Below are 17746 nucleotides of genomic sequence, written 5' to 3'. Positions count from 1 at the left end.
TGGCTGTGAAGTGCTGGGATATGATTTCCAACAGCAAACTGTATCTTCAGCTCTTTGCTGTAATGAAGAAAACCATCCCACAGTCACTTCTGGGAATTCAATTTCTTGCAGTTATTTGGCTTCCAGCTCCTGGCAGATCCACGCTGGGTTTTTTAGGGGTTGTTTGGTTACAGGAGGTGATTCTGTCATTTTAAAAGCAGCCACAGCACCAGCCCCAGAGATTGGAATATGAGTAACCTCAGAACTGCCACGCTGTGAGGATGAGTGAGAGAAATAATAGAATTTGGTTTCAAAGATAATACCCAGGCAATTTATCCAGCCAGGAGCTTCAGAGAAGCTGTTTTGTGTGGTTTGGAGTCTTCACAGTTCACCCCTGTGGTGTCAGTGCTATTTTATTGACAGTCATTAAATCACAAATGCTTATGAGGGGTTTGTGGGCAGCAAGCATTTATATTTTAGATACACACTGCCCTTCATGACATTGTACCTCATCAAAGAGACAAAGGTGACCTTTTTATTTTGTCCTGCTCACATTTTTGGTGGCTTTATGTACTGTCTTGTGCACTTCACCCTCTGGAGAAGGGAATACTGACTTGCTACACAGCAGAAAATGCATCAGACATCTGAGCCTAATTCATGTGTTGAGAACAGTTTGTGAAAAGCCAAGGGTTTCCCCTGGTGAAGCATCTTAATCCAGCTGTGGCAGAGGTTTTCTGATGAGCACCTCTGGTTTGGTTATTTTTTAACATCCAGTTAAGACAGACTTAACTACAGGAACATATCTATACAAAATTGATCTAGAAAACATCAGTGAGCAGAATGCAAAAGGTTAAATATTTGGTAAATGCAGTGTCTGCATAGGCAGGGACATGATAAATGTATCTGAAGCAGTGTCTTTTTGCAATGCTTGTGTATTATATTTCTGTTGCTTACAACTGTCAGCACAAGGACAGGATGGCTGGGGATGTGAGCAGGCAGCTGTCTCTGGGAGCCTATAGATAGCAGCTTCCTTGGGTAGCACGTTTGCAGCTCCTTCAAACAGATTTATCAAGCATCTTTACTGTCTCACCACTGCCAGCTCAAATGACTTCTCAAGGAGCTTTGGTTATGCAAGCTTTTAAAAGGTGCATTGTTTTTTCTATTTGTTTCTTTTTGTGTGTGTGTATGTGTGTGTGTGCCAGGTTTTTTTTTAGTAACTCACTGCAGCAGATAAATCTAGTGCAGGGTTTCACCATGTGTTAGGGGAAAAAAAAAATAATACTCCATTTGTCCACCGTGACCAGGCTTTAAATAAGCATCAAAACTTCCAGCAGCTGTGCAGAACAGCGGAACAGCACAGGTCAGAGAGATGCTCTGGGAGTGAGGAGAGGAGAACCTGCAGAGACGGGAGCTGGAAATAGCATCTGCTTGGCAGATCCAGAGGATACATCCATAATCATTGTAGGCTCTTGGAATGCTTCACAGAATATTCCCCTCTGAGTCCTGGGTGACCTGGAGGAGTTTGGAGACAAACAGGAGCCCCTCAGCTGGCTCCAAGTGCCTCTGGATGGCCATGGAAAACAGGAGGTGGAGGAAGGGAGGGCTGGGGAAACAGCCAAAGGAGCTTCCCAGAGAATTTCTCTGCTCATTACTGCTGCACTTCACAGCATGGGAACTTTCAATAATGAAGACTTTAAAGGCTTCTTCAAAGAGCTTCCAGGCTGTATCCAAAGCTCCATCTGGAAGAAGTCTCATGAGACTTTGGAATGTTTTGTAAATACAGGCAGGGGACAAATAAGGTTTTTCTTAAATTGAATCTGGCAAAAGTTTGCTTTCTAGCGAGAGCTTGCAACAGACCACGTGAGCAGGAGTGTTTCCCAAAGTGCATCCCTGGTGGAATGTTTTTTTAAAAGGGTGCAGTTAATTTGTCATCCCTACAAAGTCTTTTACTACCACAGTAAATTATAGGCCTTTTGGGAATGTGCTGTACTTGGTTCTTTTCAGGTCGTGTTTTTGGACTTGAATTGCTGGGCAAAACCAAATATGCTGCTTTATCCTGTTTGCCTGTGGATTTGTTTTTTGTTTCAGCAGACTGAATAGCATTTCTATTTAAATCATTCCTCATTCTAACTAAAACAATTGCTGTTCTGTGGTGTCAGGGGGTTCCTGAGGTAACAGGAACACTACATTTTGTGATTTGAAAGGCCCAGTTCATTTCAGCCCGTTTTCCCTGCTTTGTTTGGGTTAGTGATGCCTCATCAGCTCCCCCAGACCATGACAGGCTTGGGGATTTTCAGCACTGGTGGCCTCGTTGAGGATTTTAGGCAGGGGCTGCAACATCATTTTCCCATCGGCAGTGCTAATGCTCCAGAACGGCGAGTTTTAAAAATTAGAGGTCTCTCTTGGCTGGTTTCCCCCTTTCCTGCAGCTGTTGATGACACTGTGAGTTATCCAGAGCTGTTGTTTGCATGTGTGTTCCGTTTAGCACTTCTGGCAGTGTATGAGAAAAGAGTGAGAAAAACCTAGGAAAACTATCAAAAGTCTGAAAGAAAAAAAATCTTCTATAGATTGAAAATACCTTCCACTCTCATCTTGGTATTTTTCCTTTCAGTTGGGCTCTTAACAAGGAATTCCAGAGTACTTCATAAACACAGATTTAGGCCTTCTACCGCCTTCCTCCTCCTCCTCCTCCTCTCCCTGAGGAAATGACATTCTCATTCCTTGTTTGCAGATGAGGAATGAAGGTCTGAGTGGTGAAGTGACTCGTCCAAGGTCAGCTGCTGAGTTAGTGGCACAGCTATGAATAGACAAAGGCATTTTAGCTCTCAGCTCTCTGCTAAACAAGACCGTGCCCTCCCAGTTTCAATTTGTCAAACTTCATGACTAATAACATTTGAGCATCTAGAAGGTGGCAGAGGAATTTCATTTCAGCAGCCAGCAGGTTACACCAGCAGCAGGGTGGAAGCTCCTCCCTGTCCCCAGGGATCCTTTTGGTGATGCTTTTTGGGTTTTGTGAAGAGAGGACAGAACTGCCCTCCTTGGATTGCTGTTTGTGGGATGCTGGTGCTGCTCACCTGAGTGCTAAAAAGAGAGATCTCAGAGCTGACTCTTCATTTGTCTTGGTGTAGCAGAAATGAAATGTCCTCAAGAGCAGTTTGCCTTCAACAACTATTTGAAACTTCCAGTGCAATCTGCTGTTCCTTGAAGGGAAAAAGTAATTTCAACTAAAAGTGTTCTGAGGAGCCAAGTGAGAGGAGTAAATGTTGAGTAGTGCTAATCAGGAAGAGGAAGTCATCTGTCTGCATGTGGGCACTTCCCTGCTCACACGGCACAGCCCTGAAACAGCCACATAAGAAGCTTTGTGATCAACAAATGTCAAGGGCAATTAATTCTTCAGCCAGCAGTTGTTATTATTAGGACAAAGAGTGGCCAGACATAGAAGGAAAGCCTTCAGCTGATTTATTTTCTCTACCTTTCCCCTCAAAATGGATCAGTTGCTCAAACCCCAGTGGTGAACTCGCATGCAATAAGAATTTTAAATTTGCCATCTCTTTTATTTTTTTCAGTAGGAGAGTTTGTATTAGATTCTGAGCACAGAGGAACAGCTCAGGGAAGGCGTTTAGGAAGTCCTCCCCACTTTAATGCTATCAGGATGGAGAGGAGTTGTGTGTTAAGCTGGTAACATAATAATATGTGGGCTGAACTAAACCCACCTCAGACTGGTTTTCTCAAACTTAATTGATGGAAACAAAGCACTTTTAGGCTTGATTTAATACCTTCCTAGAGTTATTCCAGGATTGCTGCAGTGCAACTGTGGGTGTTCTAAACACACCTACGCTGCCAGAGAATCAGGAAGGATGTACTTAAAATCCTCTAATTTATCTAATAACATCTTTAGCAGCTTTCTGTGTAGGTTTAGCATTGTAATGGAAATGTATTCTTTGGCTGGATAAAGAACTGCTGTGTGGAACTGCTGGCTCTGGCTGTGAGGACATGTGAACAGCACTTGGAGCTGGGGAGGGAAATACTCTGACCTGCTACACCCCCTGTAAATGCACCTTTCACTTGTGTCATTGGTCTCTGAAGTTAAAATAATATCTAAAATTTCATATACAAGAGTTTTTGGCTCTGGGTATCCACAGACATTACTGTCTCCCCTCCCAGGCCCAGGCAGAGCAGAAATTCCTCCTTTCTGGGATATTTTTAATTTGCTGTTTAGGTCCTGAGTCTATTTTAGCCGCTGTTGTTGCCCCAGTTCTTAACCAGGTTCCCTCTTTGCCCATCAGTGGATGCTCCTGGGGGGTTCTTTCTAAGTGACACAAAACAAGTTTGGTTTTTCTGAAGAGTTTCAGCACCGAGGTGGTCAGGGGAAGCCTTGGACTGGAAAGAAGCTCAGATTCCTGCGGGTGCTCTGCTGGTAACTGCTGGAATAATTATTGTATCCCAGGCATTGCAATCTCTCCCTTTTTTGGGGAATCTCCTGTAACATGAGCAGAAGCAGCATCACCACATGAAAAACCTGCTCTTTGTGAGCTAAATAAAGACAGAAAAGACGAGACAGAAAATCAGCTCCTCCACGTGCCAGAAGCAAGGGATGTCCCGCTGTGTTTTCCTCTGGCTGATGGCTCCTACAGAGGGAACTGGAGCTAAACAGGATCAGAGCCCTGAGCTGAGCTGAGCTGAGCTGGGGAAAACCAGCCCTAAGGCAGCTGATTTCCCCCAGCAGAGGAGCTCCCTGGATGTGCTGCAGGAGCCCAGTGCCCACCTGGGAATTCCAGGGAAATCCTCAGTTGGATGGGACCCTAAGGAGGTGTGAGTGGCTCCCTGTGTGACTTCCTTGTCTCATAACAATGTTAGACAAAGCTATTTATGGCTAATTTTATCTTTTAATCATTTATAGATTATGTTGAACCGAAGAAATAGGTTTAGGAAGTGTTTGTGTTTATTCCTTGGATTTCTGACTTGGAATTCTGTGGTTGATGTTTCGTTTCTGGACTGCAATTGGCTCTGTGTCTCTCAGTGACCCTGTGATAGTGGAATAAACACCATTTAATTTGGGATAAACACCATTACCCCAATAGTATCTGTGGAAATTGGAAGTTTCAGGCTGTGTCAGAAGAAGTCAGAGAAGTTGAGGCTGACCAATGGGAAATGCAAAGTCATAGATAAATTAAGAAGTATTAAATTCCTCTTGAATGAGAGAATGCACATTAAAGTGGCCTTGGCTTGCTATAGATTAATTAACCTTTTGGGGATACCAGGTTTAATTAAACTACAGTGAGTTAAAGCCACTTCACTCTGGGTAGAAATCATTCCTGAAGGAGCTTTTTTACCTTATGTGCATCAGCTCCCTGTGGGTTAACCTTAACTTCCAGTGCTCCTTAGAGAGGCTTTGGACACTGAAATCTGAGGAATTCTGGAACCCTGACTCCAAATCTTAGGAGAAACTGGACTTGAGTTAAAATTGTACCAGACATATGTAAAAAATGTAGTTGTGTGACAGACTCTGGAGGGTTCAAGCCTAGATTTGAAAAGAATTTAAATAGGGGTTATGAACTGAAACATTAAAACTTAAGAAACAGGGAACAGAGGAGTGCAAGAGGGCAACTAAAAGCCATCACTGAGTCTGAGCTCTTGCTGCAGGGCTGTGGTGCTGAATGGCAAAGAAGAACTTTGGTGAAAAATACACTCATGTCACCTTGCTGAATCACACTAAAACATCTTCCTGTGGGTTTCTCTTTTTCTTTTCCAGTAATTGCCCTTCTTTCCTGGCCTCTGCTTTAGCCAGAGCAACTTCAGATGAAGTCCTGCAGAGCGACCTCTCGGCGCATTTCCTGCCCAAGCGCGTGGACAACGCCGAAGGCATCATCCGTAAGTGCCACCTAAAGGAAGCTGGACTGGAATTCTGGGAGAGGAACATCCCACAGGGCTGTGAAAAGGTTAACAGGGAGCTCACCACCACTGCTGATAGAGCTGGAGGGCTAATTTCTCTGTCAAAGCTTTCTCACCTCTGCAATCACTCTTTTAAGTGCATTTTCATGGCTGTGTGTGATGGCCCTGAATCTCTCTCTCAGCACTTTATACAATGTGGTTCTGCTGGCAAGTGCCAGTTGTCCTCCCTCATCCTTGGAGCAAAGTCAAATATATGTGGGAAGAGATAATTTAATTCTGAATTATTTCAGTCAGTGTGGTTTTTACTATGGCTTGTAAGTTTTTTAAATGGTTTTAGGAAAAGGTAGTATAAAGAGATTTTGTGATTAAAAGGAAGAAAATCCCTCTTCCTCAGTTATCTGTGTTGGCTGACAAGATTTTTGCAGCCTTCAGCTCAAGGTCATACACCCTAACTCATTTCAGGGCTCTGCTGGCCTAAATAACCTTGAAAATTGGCTGGATTGCTTGTTACAACAAAGACCAATGTTTCTTACATGTATTGACAGGAATTCTGTCATTTAATCTTGAAAATACAGTCCCCAAACCACTTCATCCATTCCCTCCTTTTTTGATTAAAAAAAAAAATCCTGTAAATTATTCTGGGGATAAGGAAGATCTATAAATCTGGCTCTTCAAAAGAAAGATTTTGCTGTGTTCTCCAGAAGCCCTTAGAAACCTGAGAAACAGAAAAACATGCTCTGGGTTCCCTTTCAGTAGGTACTGCTGCCTCCTCCTGCTGAGCAGGTAAATGGAATAGATTTGTCATTGTTCTGGCTGAGCAGCCTTCATTAATTTCAAATTGAGATCTCTGAAACTTGCATAAATATTTGACAGTCTCCAAGGAAATGTTGACTAAGCCTCCACACAGAATATCTACAGAATTCAACAAAAAAGGAAAAAAGAAAGGAAAAAAAGCCACCACAAAACCCTCACACCTACAGAAATTGCCATTTAAATATATCTAAGGCTGTAAGACACAGATGCAAACATAGATTGAGATGGGAGCAGACTGGAGCAGAATAGCACTAAGAATAGGGTTCCAGATGCAGTTTGTTGAGGTGAATTGTCATAATGGGGGTATTTGGAAATAAAATATCCCTTTGCTGATGCAGTGTGAAGTGTTAAATTGTGAGGGTTTAGGGGGAGAGGAAGAGAGAAAACATCCTCTGGCCTGTAGTAAAGCAACACCTTCATACAAACCTTGCCATTTCAAATAATCTAGGTGATAATTTTCCAAAACAGAACATCAGCTCAAGTGTCACAGGATGACAGAATCACAGAATGGTTTGTGATATTAAAGATCGAGTCCCACACCCTGCCATGGGCAGGAACACCTCCCACTATCCCAGGTTGCTCCAAGGCCCATCCAACCTGGCCTTGGACACTTCCAGGGATCCAGGGGCAGCCACAGCTCCTCTGGGCACCCTGTGCTCCATCAGTGCTTCATCAGCCACAAGTGCAAGGTTTGGCCTGGAAAACCTGAACAAAACTGGTGCCAGCAGCAGCTCCATCCTAGAGACCCTTCCAGGGGAGTCCCTGAGGAGCCTGGGGTGGGTGCTGAGAGATCTGCCCTCAGTGGTGCTGTACAGGGACACTTTAATGCTTTGGAAGAAAGCAGAGCAAAGTGTGGCAGCTGGTGAAAATGGGATTTCTACATCTTCAAGTCTGATGTTCAGAGTTCACCGTGCCCTGATGCTGTTTGAGCTGCTGCAGAATGTGAAACCAAGCTAAACTTCGCTGCCTGGCTTTAATATCCAGTTCTATGCCAGTTTTTTTATGAACCCAGAAAGATTTTTACTCTGTGTAATACAAGGAGACATTTACCTGATTTGCCTCAAGTTTGAATTTGCTGGAAGAAAAAAAAAAAAGCTATTTCATATTTCCTTAGTGGCACATTTCACTCTGAGAATTGTAACGTGACAAATCATGTCCTGTACTTAGGAGTGGTGAAAGCAGTTCTTGGTGTGCTGGTGGAAAGAAATGAGAAACTCCATGACAGAAGAATGGAAATCATAAAAGAAGGAAGACTGGCTGGAGTCCACACGTGTAGGATTGCAAGAACAGGGGTCTGGTATAGTTGGGGTGACCATGTGTTTTTGGATATCTGAGTCACAGGCCATGACTCCTCTCTTCCAGCTGCACTGGAGAGGAGCAAGAGATTTTCCATGAGAACTGAATGATGCTGGATTTCTTTTTTGAAAGGTCAGGTTAAGGTCATTTGGATTTGGGGTTTGTTTATGGAGGAAGAAAATCACGTGGAAGTTTGGCATTGTTAAGGAAGCACCAAAGGAGGCTGGAGAGCAGGACCGTGTGACCTGGTGGTGGTGTCAAATCTGCAGGAGATGTCACAAAGCACATCATTCATCATGTCCCATTACCCAGTTGTTCCTGGTTCTAGGAGATGAATCCTGGAGATCTCCAAAGACATCTAGAATTCCTAAATTAAGGAAAACCTTGGTCTTGCTTCTGACCCCTGTTGTCACACTGGCCATGTTTTCAACACAGCTTATAAAATATGGCACTAAAAAGCAGGATCTGATTCTTGGTATTCTTTCTACTCTCGTTCTGCCCTGTCATCTTTGGGAACAGCAATGCCAGAGCTGGATTTCCCACTAGCTGTGGTGCAGCTCAGCATTACTTCCAGCCTTGGGGATTTGGGAACAGCAGGAGGGAAATGAAATTCTCCGTGACACAACCGCAGTGTCAGCTGAGTCAGCTCTGGCTCAGCACGGCAACATTAACAATTGATGAGTAATTTCCAGCTGTGAGGGGGTGGTTTTTATTGTGGTATTTTATTATTCTCCTGTTTTAACCTCACGAGCAGTTACTGATGATGCTGACACCACACACGGTGCCCTGGGAAGGGTGGTGAGGATCTCAGCAGGGTTCACTGCCATCCTCCTGCAGAGGAGCCACAGCCACGTGACTCTGCCGTGTGCCCACTTCACCCCTGCCCAGTGGGGACAAATGGGAGAGCAGAATCTCTGGGCTTTCCTCTGGAAAACAGAACTTGGACACCTCAGGTTGGACGTGTTCCCTCTTGAAATACATTGCCCAAAGAGATTTCTGGTGGCCCCAGTGAGAGCAGTACGGCTGGGGTGAGGAACCCCCACACTCACACTGTGGCAGTGGTGGGATGATCCAGTTGTTTGATTTCCACCCCTTGGTTTTAAAGCTGTGTGATCAAGGAGCCAAGTTCCTTTTGGTTATTTATCCAGTGTATTTTCAGCTTAATGCCTCTTGATTGAACCAACTCATAATCAACAGAGCTGGGACAGTATCTTGTTCCTAAAGGTCTTGGTGTCCTGTCCCTGCAGACCTAGGACAGAAATTTGTAAATGCTGCTTTTTAGGCTCTTCACAGAATTCCTGTGAACCAAGAGATGCTGCAACTTTTCCCCCTCCTCCCTGCATGTGAGCCCCTCCTCCTCCAGGAGTGATTGGCACTCCTGGATTGCTGCTGTTGGCTTTGAAGATCCCTGGCTTTGGTGAGCGATCATGAACAAAGAGATTTCGATGTGTTCAGCTCTGATGCTGACTTCCTGTTTTCCTCTCCTGAATTTCAGAACAAATGTCAAGTGCCTGAGTTTTCACATTTTAAAATGACAGTTTCTCAGGAGTGACAGTTCAGCATTTTCTTAAATTTGAGGCCTTTATGGATTTCTCATTTGCTCACACAGATTTCTCTGACACGCTGTTGTCAGGAATACAGGAATAATAGGAAATCTGGAAATAGCTAAGAAGGCACCTGTGCACTGCTGAAAGTGCACAAAACATCTTAAAATGGCTCTACTAATTTCTGCAGATTTTTTCCACTGTCTTGCCTCAGCTCTGCAATGAAATGCTGTTTAGAATAGGGAATTTGGTCCAAACCCAGTGTGTCATTGTCACAGAGGGTGGGTTTTGTAGGTGGCACCCTGTGCTATGACAAAGTCCCTGTCAGAGCTGCACCACTCTGGGCAGGGCCACGCCAGGGATCCAACACTTTTGTGCCTTTCATTTTCTCTGCTGCTGCAAATGAGCTCCCCAAAGGCACGGGGAAATGTTTAAGTTAAAAAGACAAACAAACAATGAGCTGTTTACTGATGAATGCTGATGATGGTGAGTTTGGCTTCCTCTTTTCATGCATCAGAGCCCAGAATTTCCCTGCTGACATCAACTGCTTGGCTAAAATGGTTTTGTTTCATCTTTCTAATGTATGCAAGGGAGAAAACTCTGACTTAATAACACTCTCAAGGCTTTCATTTGTGGTTTGTGCCTTCCCCAGAGATCGAGACGGTGAAGTTGGCCCGTTTAGTTTACAGCAAACTGCACGAGATCTGCAGCAATTGGGTGAAAGATTTCCCCCTGCAGCCCAAGCCCCACCGCTACTACGAGACCTCCATCCACGCCATCAAGAACATGCGCAGGAAGATGGAGGACAAGCACGTCTGCATCCCTGACTTCAACATGCTCTTCAACCTCGAGGTGAGCACAGAGCACTGGGAGACACAGATTCTGTCATCAGTGGGTTCCATCCTGGGAAAGCAGGAGGTTTTCCACCGAGGAAGTGAAAGGTGATGGACCTGAGGAGGGTTGGCAGCTGATGTTCACCAGGTCATCTCACGGTTCATCTCTGAGGGCAGCTGGGGGTGGGTCTGCTCTGCTTTTCAATCCTTCCTCTTGGGAGGAAGAAGCCAAAAGCAAAAATAAGGAAATTTAGTGAAAAACCCAAAACAAACCCAGAACTTACAGAGCTATGGGATGCAGCTCACACAATTCCAGAAATGTGAGTAGTTTGGTGGAACTAAAGCTTGTCTTCCATTAATTTCTTGATGTGGCCATTGGCCAAACACTCATTCTTGCTCTCCCTTAAGATATAAAACTGGACACTGAGGAATGGAAAGTAAAAGAAAATGGCAATAATTTTACCTTAAGGATCAAATTGCTGCATAATTTCTTCTTTATTATACCCTGTCACTTTAATAACAATCTTCTGCCCCATCCACATTCTTACCTTTAAATGATATTAATGCAAACAGAGGCAGATGTTTCCTTTGCCTGTCAATTGTCAGCTTTCTTATTCCAATTTGTGTTGGAGCCCATTACCTAAAAATTACAATGTGCAAATATTCCAGTCACTGAGCTGGCTGTCAAGGTTGAATTGGCTCTGTCAGTGGGTTGGTGTTGTGTGTGTGAATAGGCACAGGAGTTGCTGTCTCCTGGTACCACGTTGTTTCTCTGAACAGAGGAGAGGAAGCTGAGAAAACTGCCTTGAAGATGAGTGATTTTGCTGTATTTGATTTGTGAATGTAATCACAATTTTCTGATGAGAGAACACATGCAGTTTTTTTAAAACACAGGCATTTAAGATGATATGTTTTAGATTTAAGGAAAAAAAGAAGAGTGAAAGCAGAGGCTGGCTGGCTTCACATTTTAACACTACTGGCATTTTATCCCTGGTGGATTCCAATCATGATGTAGGCTTCATGCAAACTGTATTGGATGTTCTTCTCTCTCTGTGGTTTTTGCAGTCACAAAATCTCTTGCACAATTTGATGAGAATGGCACTTCCTATTTGAGTTGTGTGACTGAGCTGTAACAAATGGGACCTAAGGAGCACTGAGAGCACTTCACAGGGGATTCTGGCAAGGCATCTCTTGCACTTTGCAGGTAGAATTCAACAGCAAGGTGCAAATTTCCCATTGATGCAAGTGCAGGTGGTCAGGGTAGTTTGCTTTTCCAGTGGAAATTCTGTCTCTAATTGCAATTCAATGAGGACAGCACAAATCCCGGTTCAAAGCTTTAAGACAATCCAATGAGCTGTTTGTGTTGCTTTCACCTGAGATTCTTCCTCCCTGTGTTTCCACCGGCAGGACCAAGAAGAACAAGCTTATTTTGCAGTGTTTGATGGTCATGGAGGAGTGGATGCTGCCATCTATGCCTCCATCCACCTGCACGTGAACATGGTCCACCAGGAGATGTTCCAGCACGACCCAGCCGAGGCTCTGTGCCGAGCCTTCCGCGTGACCGATGAGCGCTTTGTGCAGAAGGCAGCCAGGGAGGTGAGGGACTCTGGAAGCATTCATTAAATCCTGCCTCTTCAGAGGGGGCTCCAGGCACAGCAGAATCAGCACAGGGCTGTCCATGCACTGGTGACTTTCTGTCCATAGCTTCACATCCCGTAAAAATGTCAGCTCCTGCTTCTCACAGCTTCCAGCTCCTCTAAAGGATGCTGCTGGCATTCCCACACTCACCTGCCTGCCAGGCTGTCCTTGGGCTCACTAACACACAGCTGTGCCTGTCAGTAGCAGGAGCAGCCCCAGCAGTGCCCAGCTCCTGGCAGGTGAGTCCCATGCCAGGGATGTCATGGGGCACGTTCCTGTTCAGACAGATTGGCTGCAAGGGGCTGTTAGTGAGCACTCATAGGGAAAGCACTGCCTGTTCCTCCCTGGGAATAGACTCTGTGCTACAGTTTCAACGTGTTCTGTCCCTGAGTTAAGGAAGAAAATGCTTTGAAATGGAAATGTATTTTTTTTGCAGAGCCTGCGCTGTGGAACCACCGGGGTGGTGACTTTCATCCGAGGGAATATGCTGCATGTGGCTTGGCTGGGGGACTCCCAGGTCATGCTTGTGAGGAAAGGCCAAGCTGTGGAGCTGATGAAACCCCACAAACCAGATCGAGAGGTGAGATGGGCCTGTCTAAACACCCCTGGGCAGTGACCAGCACAGGTACCAGCGTTGGGGGAGCGCTGCCATGCCAGGATCTCCTTGAGCAGCAGTGTATGTTCCACTTAGCCTGGTTTGTTTGGATCTGTGTGCAAATCCTTTGTCTCATGGGGCCTGCCATGTCTGTGAAAATCCAGATATTGATGGGAGTGTTGAGTGTGTGATGCAGCTCTGACTGCTCTGCCCAAACCTCTCTTGTGTTGCTGTTCAGGATGAGAAGAAGCGAATCGAGGCCCTGGGTGGCTGCGTGGTCTGGTTTGGAGCCTGGAGGGTGAATGGGAGCCTCTCTGTCTCCAGAGCTATTGGTAAGAGAGCCTTCATTCCTTTTTGAGACTTGCTTTGCTTTTTAACTATAAAATTTTAATTCTCTAGTCATCAAAATTTGACATACAGCTGAAGATAGACCTCTGAGCAATAACTTCTATTTTTCCCCCTACAGTCTGAGGGAGTAATTTTCAAATAATTGCTTTAACTTGGGGTAAGAGTCATTGGCTCCACACTGAGTTAATAAAGGGCTGCTGGAAGCTGTAGCTGCAAACCCACAGTTGTGTTTCTCTGCTGCTCTTCCGCAGGAGATGCTGAGCACAAGCCATACATCTGTGGGGACGCAGACTCTGCCTCCACGGTGCTGGATGGCTCTGAAGACTACCTCATTCTGGCCTGTGATGGCTTCTATGACACAGTCAACCCCGATGAGGCAGTCAAAGTGGTGGCTGACCATCTGAAGGAGAATAATGGTGACAGCAGCATGGTAGCACATAAATTGGTGGCATCTGCTCGGGATGCCGGCTCCAGCGACAACATCACCGTCATCGTGGTGTTTCTCAGGGACATGAATGCGGCGGTCGCGGTCAGCGAGGAATCGGACTGGACAGAGAACTCTTTCCAAGGTGGTCAAGAAGACAACGGGGAAGACAAGGAGAACCATGGAGACTGCAAACGGCCGTGGCCCCAGCACCAGTGCTCAGCACCTGCAGATTTAGGCTATGAAGGACGAGTGGACTCCTTCACTGACAGAACTAGCTTAAGCATAGGGTCCAGCGTTAACCCCATGGATGATCAAGGCTATTTAGACCTGACAAAAACAGAAACTAGTACACCTCAGAGTGCCAAATGTCTGCCACCAGTCCAAGCGTTTAGTCCTGGCATACCAAAGAGTGCGGGTTGGATCAGCAGCTCCCCGGTGAAGAGCGAGTCCCCGGAGCTCAGCGTGTCCTCGGGCTGCGGCCGGAGCGATCGCAGGGAGGACGGGCAGGATGCCGCCCCTCTGAGCTCGGGTGCTGCAGGGCAGGGCATCTACAGGGTCAGGGGTTTATCCCCCGTCTTCTTGGGGCTGGAAGATGAACTGTTCAAATCCTTGGGAAAACGAGCTGCGTTCCCTCATTTCCGGCTCTGCAACGGGAAGAGGCGGCGAGGAGCCAGGCTCAAACCAAAGTTTCACACGCTGCTCTGGGCTCACGAGCCTTCCCAGGGAGAAGGATCCGGCCTGGCCTTCCCTGCCCGGGGCCGCAGGAGCAGGAGGGCGTTGGCCCGACCCTCCCCGTGGCGGAGGCTGCCCAGCCACGGCTCTTACAGCGAGTGTTTGATGCGAAGACAAAGTCATTGTATACCAGACCCACACCTTCATCAATGCTGTAAAATGTAACCACTCCCTCGTGTTCCCCCTGTCAGACTCCCAAAGTAGACATTCCCAAAATAAAACTGGCATCATCAGAAAGCGAATAAGAGGTGGGCATTTCCGAACTGTACTCCAGTCCCCTGCCAAGCTCAACCCCTGTGTAAATAGATCTAGGAATTAACCAATGTAGTTGTTTCAATCTCTAACAAAGTTTGGTGGTGGTGCCACCCCCAGCAATGCCGCAGCCGCCCGACCACCCGCACACACGAGTGTCCAGCCACATCCAGCAGGGAGAGCCCAGCAGCCGCTGCACGTGGACAGACAACGCCAGGGCACGGTCCCTAAACACGCAGAAGGTTGCACCTGCCTGAGAAATGTCTGTGGAGCAATACTCAAGGAACGATCTGGGTTAGAACTGCCAAATATTTTCAGAGCGGGGGGAAGTTTCCATAGAGTCGAGGTGTGGGGGTTTTTTTTGGGTTTTTGTTTTTCTTTTCGTGTTCTGCTTTCTGTTTATTCCAGGTGAGCGTTAAGATGAATTAGAAAACTACATCCACTTTTGCAGGTAGACGACTAAAAGCCATACAGGGTTTACCAGGTACCTTAGGAATGGACACACTAAGCTCCTGCTGCTCTGGTCTCAGACTCCCATCGAGGTACAGACTCATAATTTACTTTTTTTTTTCATGTAATATAAAATGCAGAGTATGAAGAAAACTTTTCTTGCAGTTTTAAAAAAAAAAAATTTCCTATGGCTGGAGGTGCAGTGTAGGGAATTTCGTATCTTTCTGGTGCTTTTAGTGGCATTTTTCTCATTTCTCAGTTTAGGAAATTGTTCTCAATGAGTTGAACATGATTGTGCTTAATGCTTTGAGCCAACCTCTTCCCACCTTAACTTCATCTCAGGTCTTAAAAGAACCCAACCCGTGGAGGTGTCCAGTCCCACCCCGTGTCCCCGCACAGATCAGGAGCTGTTGGATGAGCTGTGTGGTTCTGGTGAGGATTCCCAGGTGGCAAAGGCAGCATTTCACATCCAGTGGCAGCAGGAAGGATGCAGCAGCACGGCTGCCACGGGGTGTGCTCAGGGTGTGTAGGGATGGATGTGGAGCAATCCAAAGGGGATGGAAATGCCGAGGAGGCAGCAGAGCAGGGGCTGAGCTGCAGCTTCAGCAGAGAGGGCGGAATTCAGTGCCTGGGCAGGGCTCTGCTCCGGCTCCCCCGGCTCCAGGAGGGCCAGGGAGGAACTCAGCTGCCCTTCTTTGCATAAGCAGCGGCCACCAGCCCCTCGCAGCTCCCGAGGTGAGGTCACACCCTTGGGGGAGCCGCTAATTGGGACAGAAATAAGCGGCCGATTCCCATCAGCTCCTCTAAGTCCAGATCCCGTTCCTACCTTGTTACAGCGATGCATTGGGAGGAGTATGAATAAAGTAAGTCTTCATAGGCACTTAGTGAACAATCCATATCATTTTAGCAGTAACAATAGCAGTATTAGTGTTTAGCTAGAATTTGCAAAGTATTTTAATATTAAGTAGTCAAGAAAATGATTCAACACGGCGAGATGGCGAGGCTTGAATTCTGCCAATTTCCGCTGCTTCTCTCTTTGATGCACTATTTTAAAAGCAATCTGATGAACAGCAAAAGGCTTTGTGAGCAACCAGGAGTTGGAGTGTGGCTTTAGATTCCTTTGATCTTTTTCAAACTTTGTTTTAATCTTATGGGATCATTGGCTCTTATCTGCCATCTTATTCTGCCTTAGCTGTTGTCAACGTTCTCTTTAGCTGCAGCTTCTGTTCCAAGTCAGATTTACCGAGGAAATTTGAGAAACCATGAAATGGTAAAATATGCAACTCTGGGGCATCTCTGCGGTGCCTTTGTTTTAAATTATTCACAGTAATAATGACTCACTGAAAGTCCATCTTTAGCTGACTGTCATGTTCCAGAGAGAAAGGTGGTGTAAGTGCAATTCTTGATGTGAGTAAATTAGAATGCAAACCCATCATGGATGATAAAACTTCTTCCCAGTCTGCAGGAGCAGTTGAAGAGCACTGGACTGCATGTGTGCTGTTTTGGGAAGGATCTAGCTTTTTTAGGTGTGGATTCATAAATGGTAATTCTGCGACTCATCCCATTTATCTTGCTAGGAGAAAAAAAAAAAAAATCCACCATCATAGTTGCAGTGTGGTCAGGTAAAACCATTGTATAGATAGAGCAAGTGTTCATTTCTTCACTAACTGCATATTTATAGAGTAGATAGGAACCATTTGTAAGGTAAGTCCTTTAAAGTTCTATAATATTAAAAGTAGTGGTTATTGGTCTGATTATGCTGCTCTTGATTCTACACACTAGACAAAAAGCAGTGCTTGTGAAATGCAGTGTTTTCTCTTAATGCCACTGGTGATAGGAAGTAGTTCCTTCAGTTCAAACTCCTGTGCCCTTATCTGCTGCTTGCTGACGTAAGCAATAATCCCTCTCTAACGGTATCTAAGTGTTCTGTATCTCGTACCTTGATCGTCTATCTGGTGACAGTGTAAAATATTAGGCTAATAGAGAAGTATCTCATTGTATTTATTAACTGTTGATACTGAGATTCAGTCTGTGACCTGTGTTTTGTATTTTTATCGTGTATCTTAGTGGTGGTGAAAATTTGTACAACGAATCTTTCCAATAAAGAGCTGAAGTATCCCTTTTCCGCGTTCACACAACCCCGCATCCCTCTCGGTCGACGTGGTGACCGTGGTTGCAGAACCAGGAGGTGGCAGTGACAACATGACTTTAGTTTTGTTCTGTTTCAGTTGTGGTGGTTTTGAGGAAGGGGCTCGGGGCTGCTTTGCCTGGAGCCGCTCAAAACTCGCTCGTAAGCTCTTCACTGTGAGCGCCGTGGGGCTCCCGCGCCAGGAGGGGCCGCGGTGCTTTTCCAACCCTGAGGAATGTGTGCGGTGCAGAGAGCAGAACAGCACCAGAGCAGGGAGCTCTTCACCCATTTTCCATTTGCACTAGAGGTGGGTGGAAACGCACGTGTGGAACTTTTCCTTACCTAGAAGTGCCATCCATTGTCCTTGCGAGTGGAAACCGTTCCGTAGCTGAGCTGAGCGCGGTGGCGCCGCGGCGCTGGAGGACAATGTCCAAGCAGACTTTAACTTACACCACGTTTCTGGTGGTGCATCATCCTAGAAACTCCTCCTGTTTTTGGAGCACTGTGTGTCAGTTGTCCCATGGGCAGATGAGGCACAAGGAGTTGTGTGCACAGACATGGCTGCTGTAGTTCAGGTCCACTCTCTCCTCACCAAATCCTCCCCACCCCAAGATTCTGCGGGAATAAAGCAAAATGAGAAAGATTGGTCTAAATTAGGGGCTGTTTTAGCACAATTTCACTCAGCACTTAGTCACATAAACAAAGCCATCCAAGGGGATACTGCAGCTTTGTTCATGTCTGTAATTTAGGGCAATCTTTCTTTAATTCACATCCTCTTTGCGACAGGAACAAAACTTTCTACCCTCGTATCATGTGCAA

General features: G+C 45.9%; 1 protein-coding gene across 1 annotated transcript in view; it reads left to right on the top strand.

The window, feature by feature from the left end:
• Positions 1-16922, top strand: part of PPM1E (protein phosphatase, Mg2+/Mn2+ dependent 1E) — a 59358-nt gene extending 42436 nt beyond the window's left edge. Inside the window, exons 2-7 of the mRNA XM_058854310.1 lie at positions 5732-5850; positions 10177-10376; positions 11765-11953; positions 12432-12575; positions 12829-12922; positions 13190-16922. Of these exons, the coding sequence (XP_058710293.1) occupies positions 5732-5850; positions 10177-10376; positions 11765-11953; positions 12432-12575; positions 12829-12922; positions 13190-14262 (1819 nt within the window). The 3' untranslated portion in view covers positions 14263-16922. The remainder of the gene's footprint in view (positions 1-5731; positions 5851-10176; positions 10377-11764; positions 11954-12431; positions 12576-12828; positions 12923-13189) is intronic.
• Positions 16923-17746: the final 824 nt, after the last annotated feature.

This window comes from Poecile atricapillus, chromosome 21 (genome assembly GCF_030490865.1).
Source record: "Poecile atricapillus isolate bPoeAtr1 chromosome 21, bPoeAtr1.hap1, whole genome shotgun sequence".
In the NCBI taxonomy this organism is placed as follows: domain Eukaryota; kingdom Metazoa; phylum Chordata; class Aves; order Passeriformes; family Paridae; genus Poecile; species Poecile atricapillus.
This window is presented reverse-complemented; position numbering and strand designations above follow the sequence as displayed.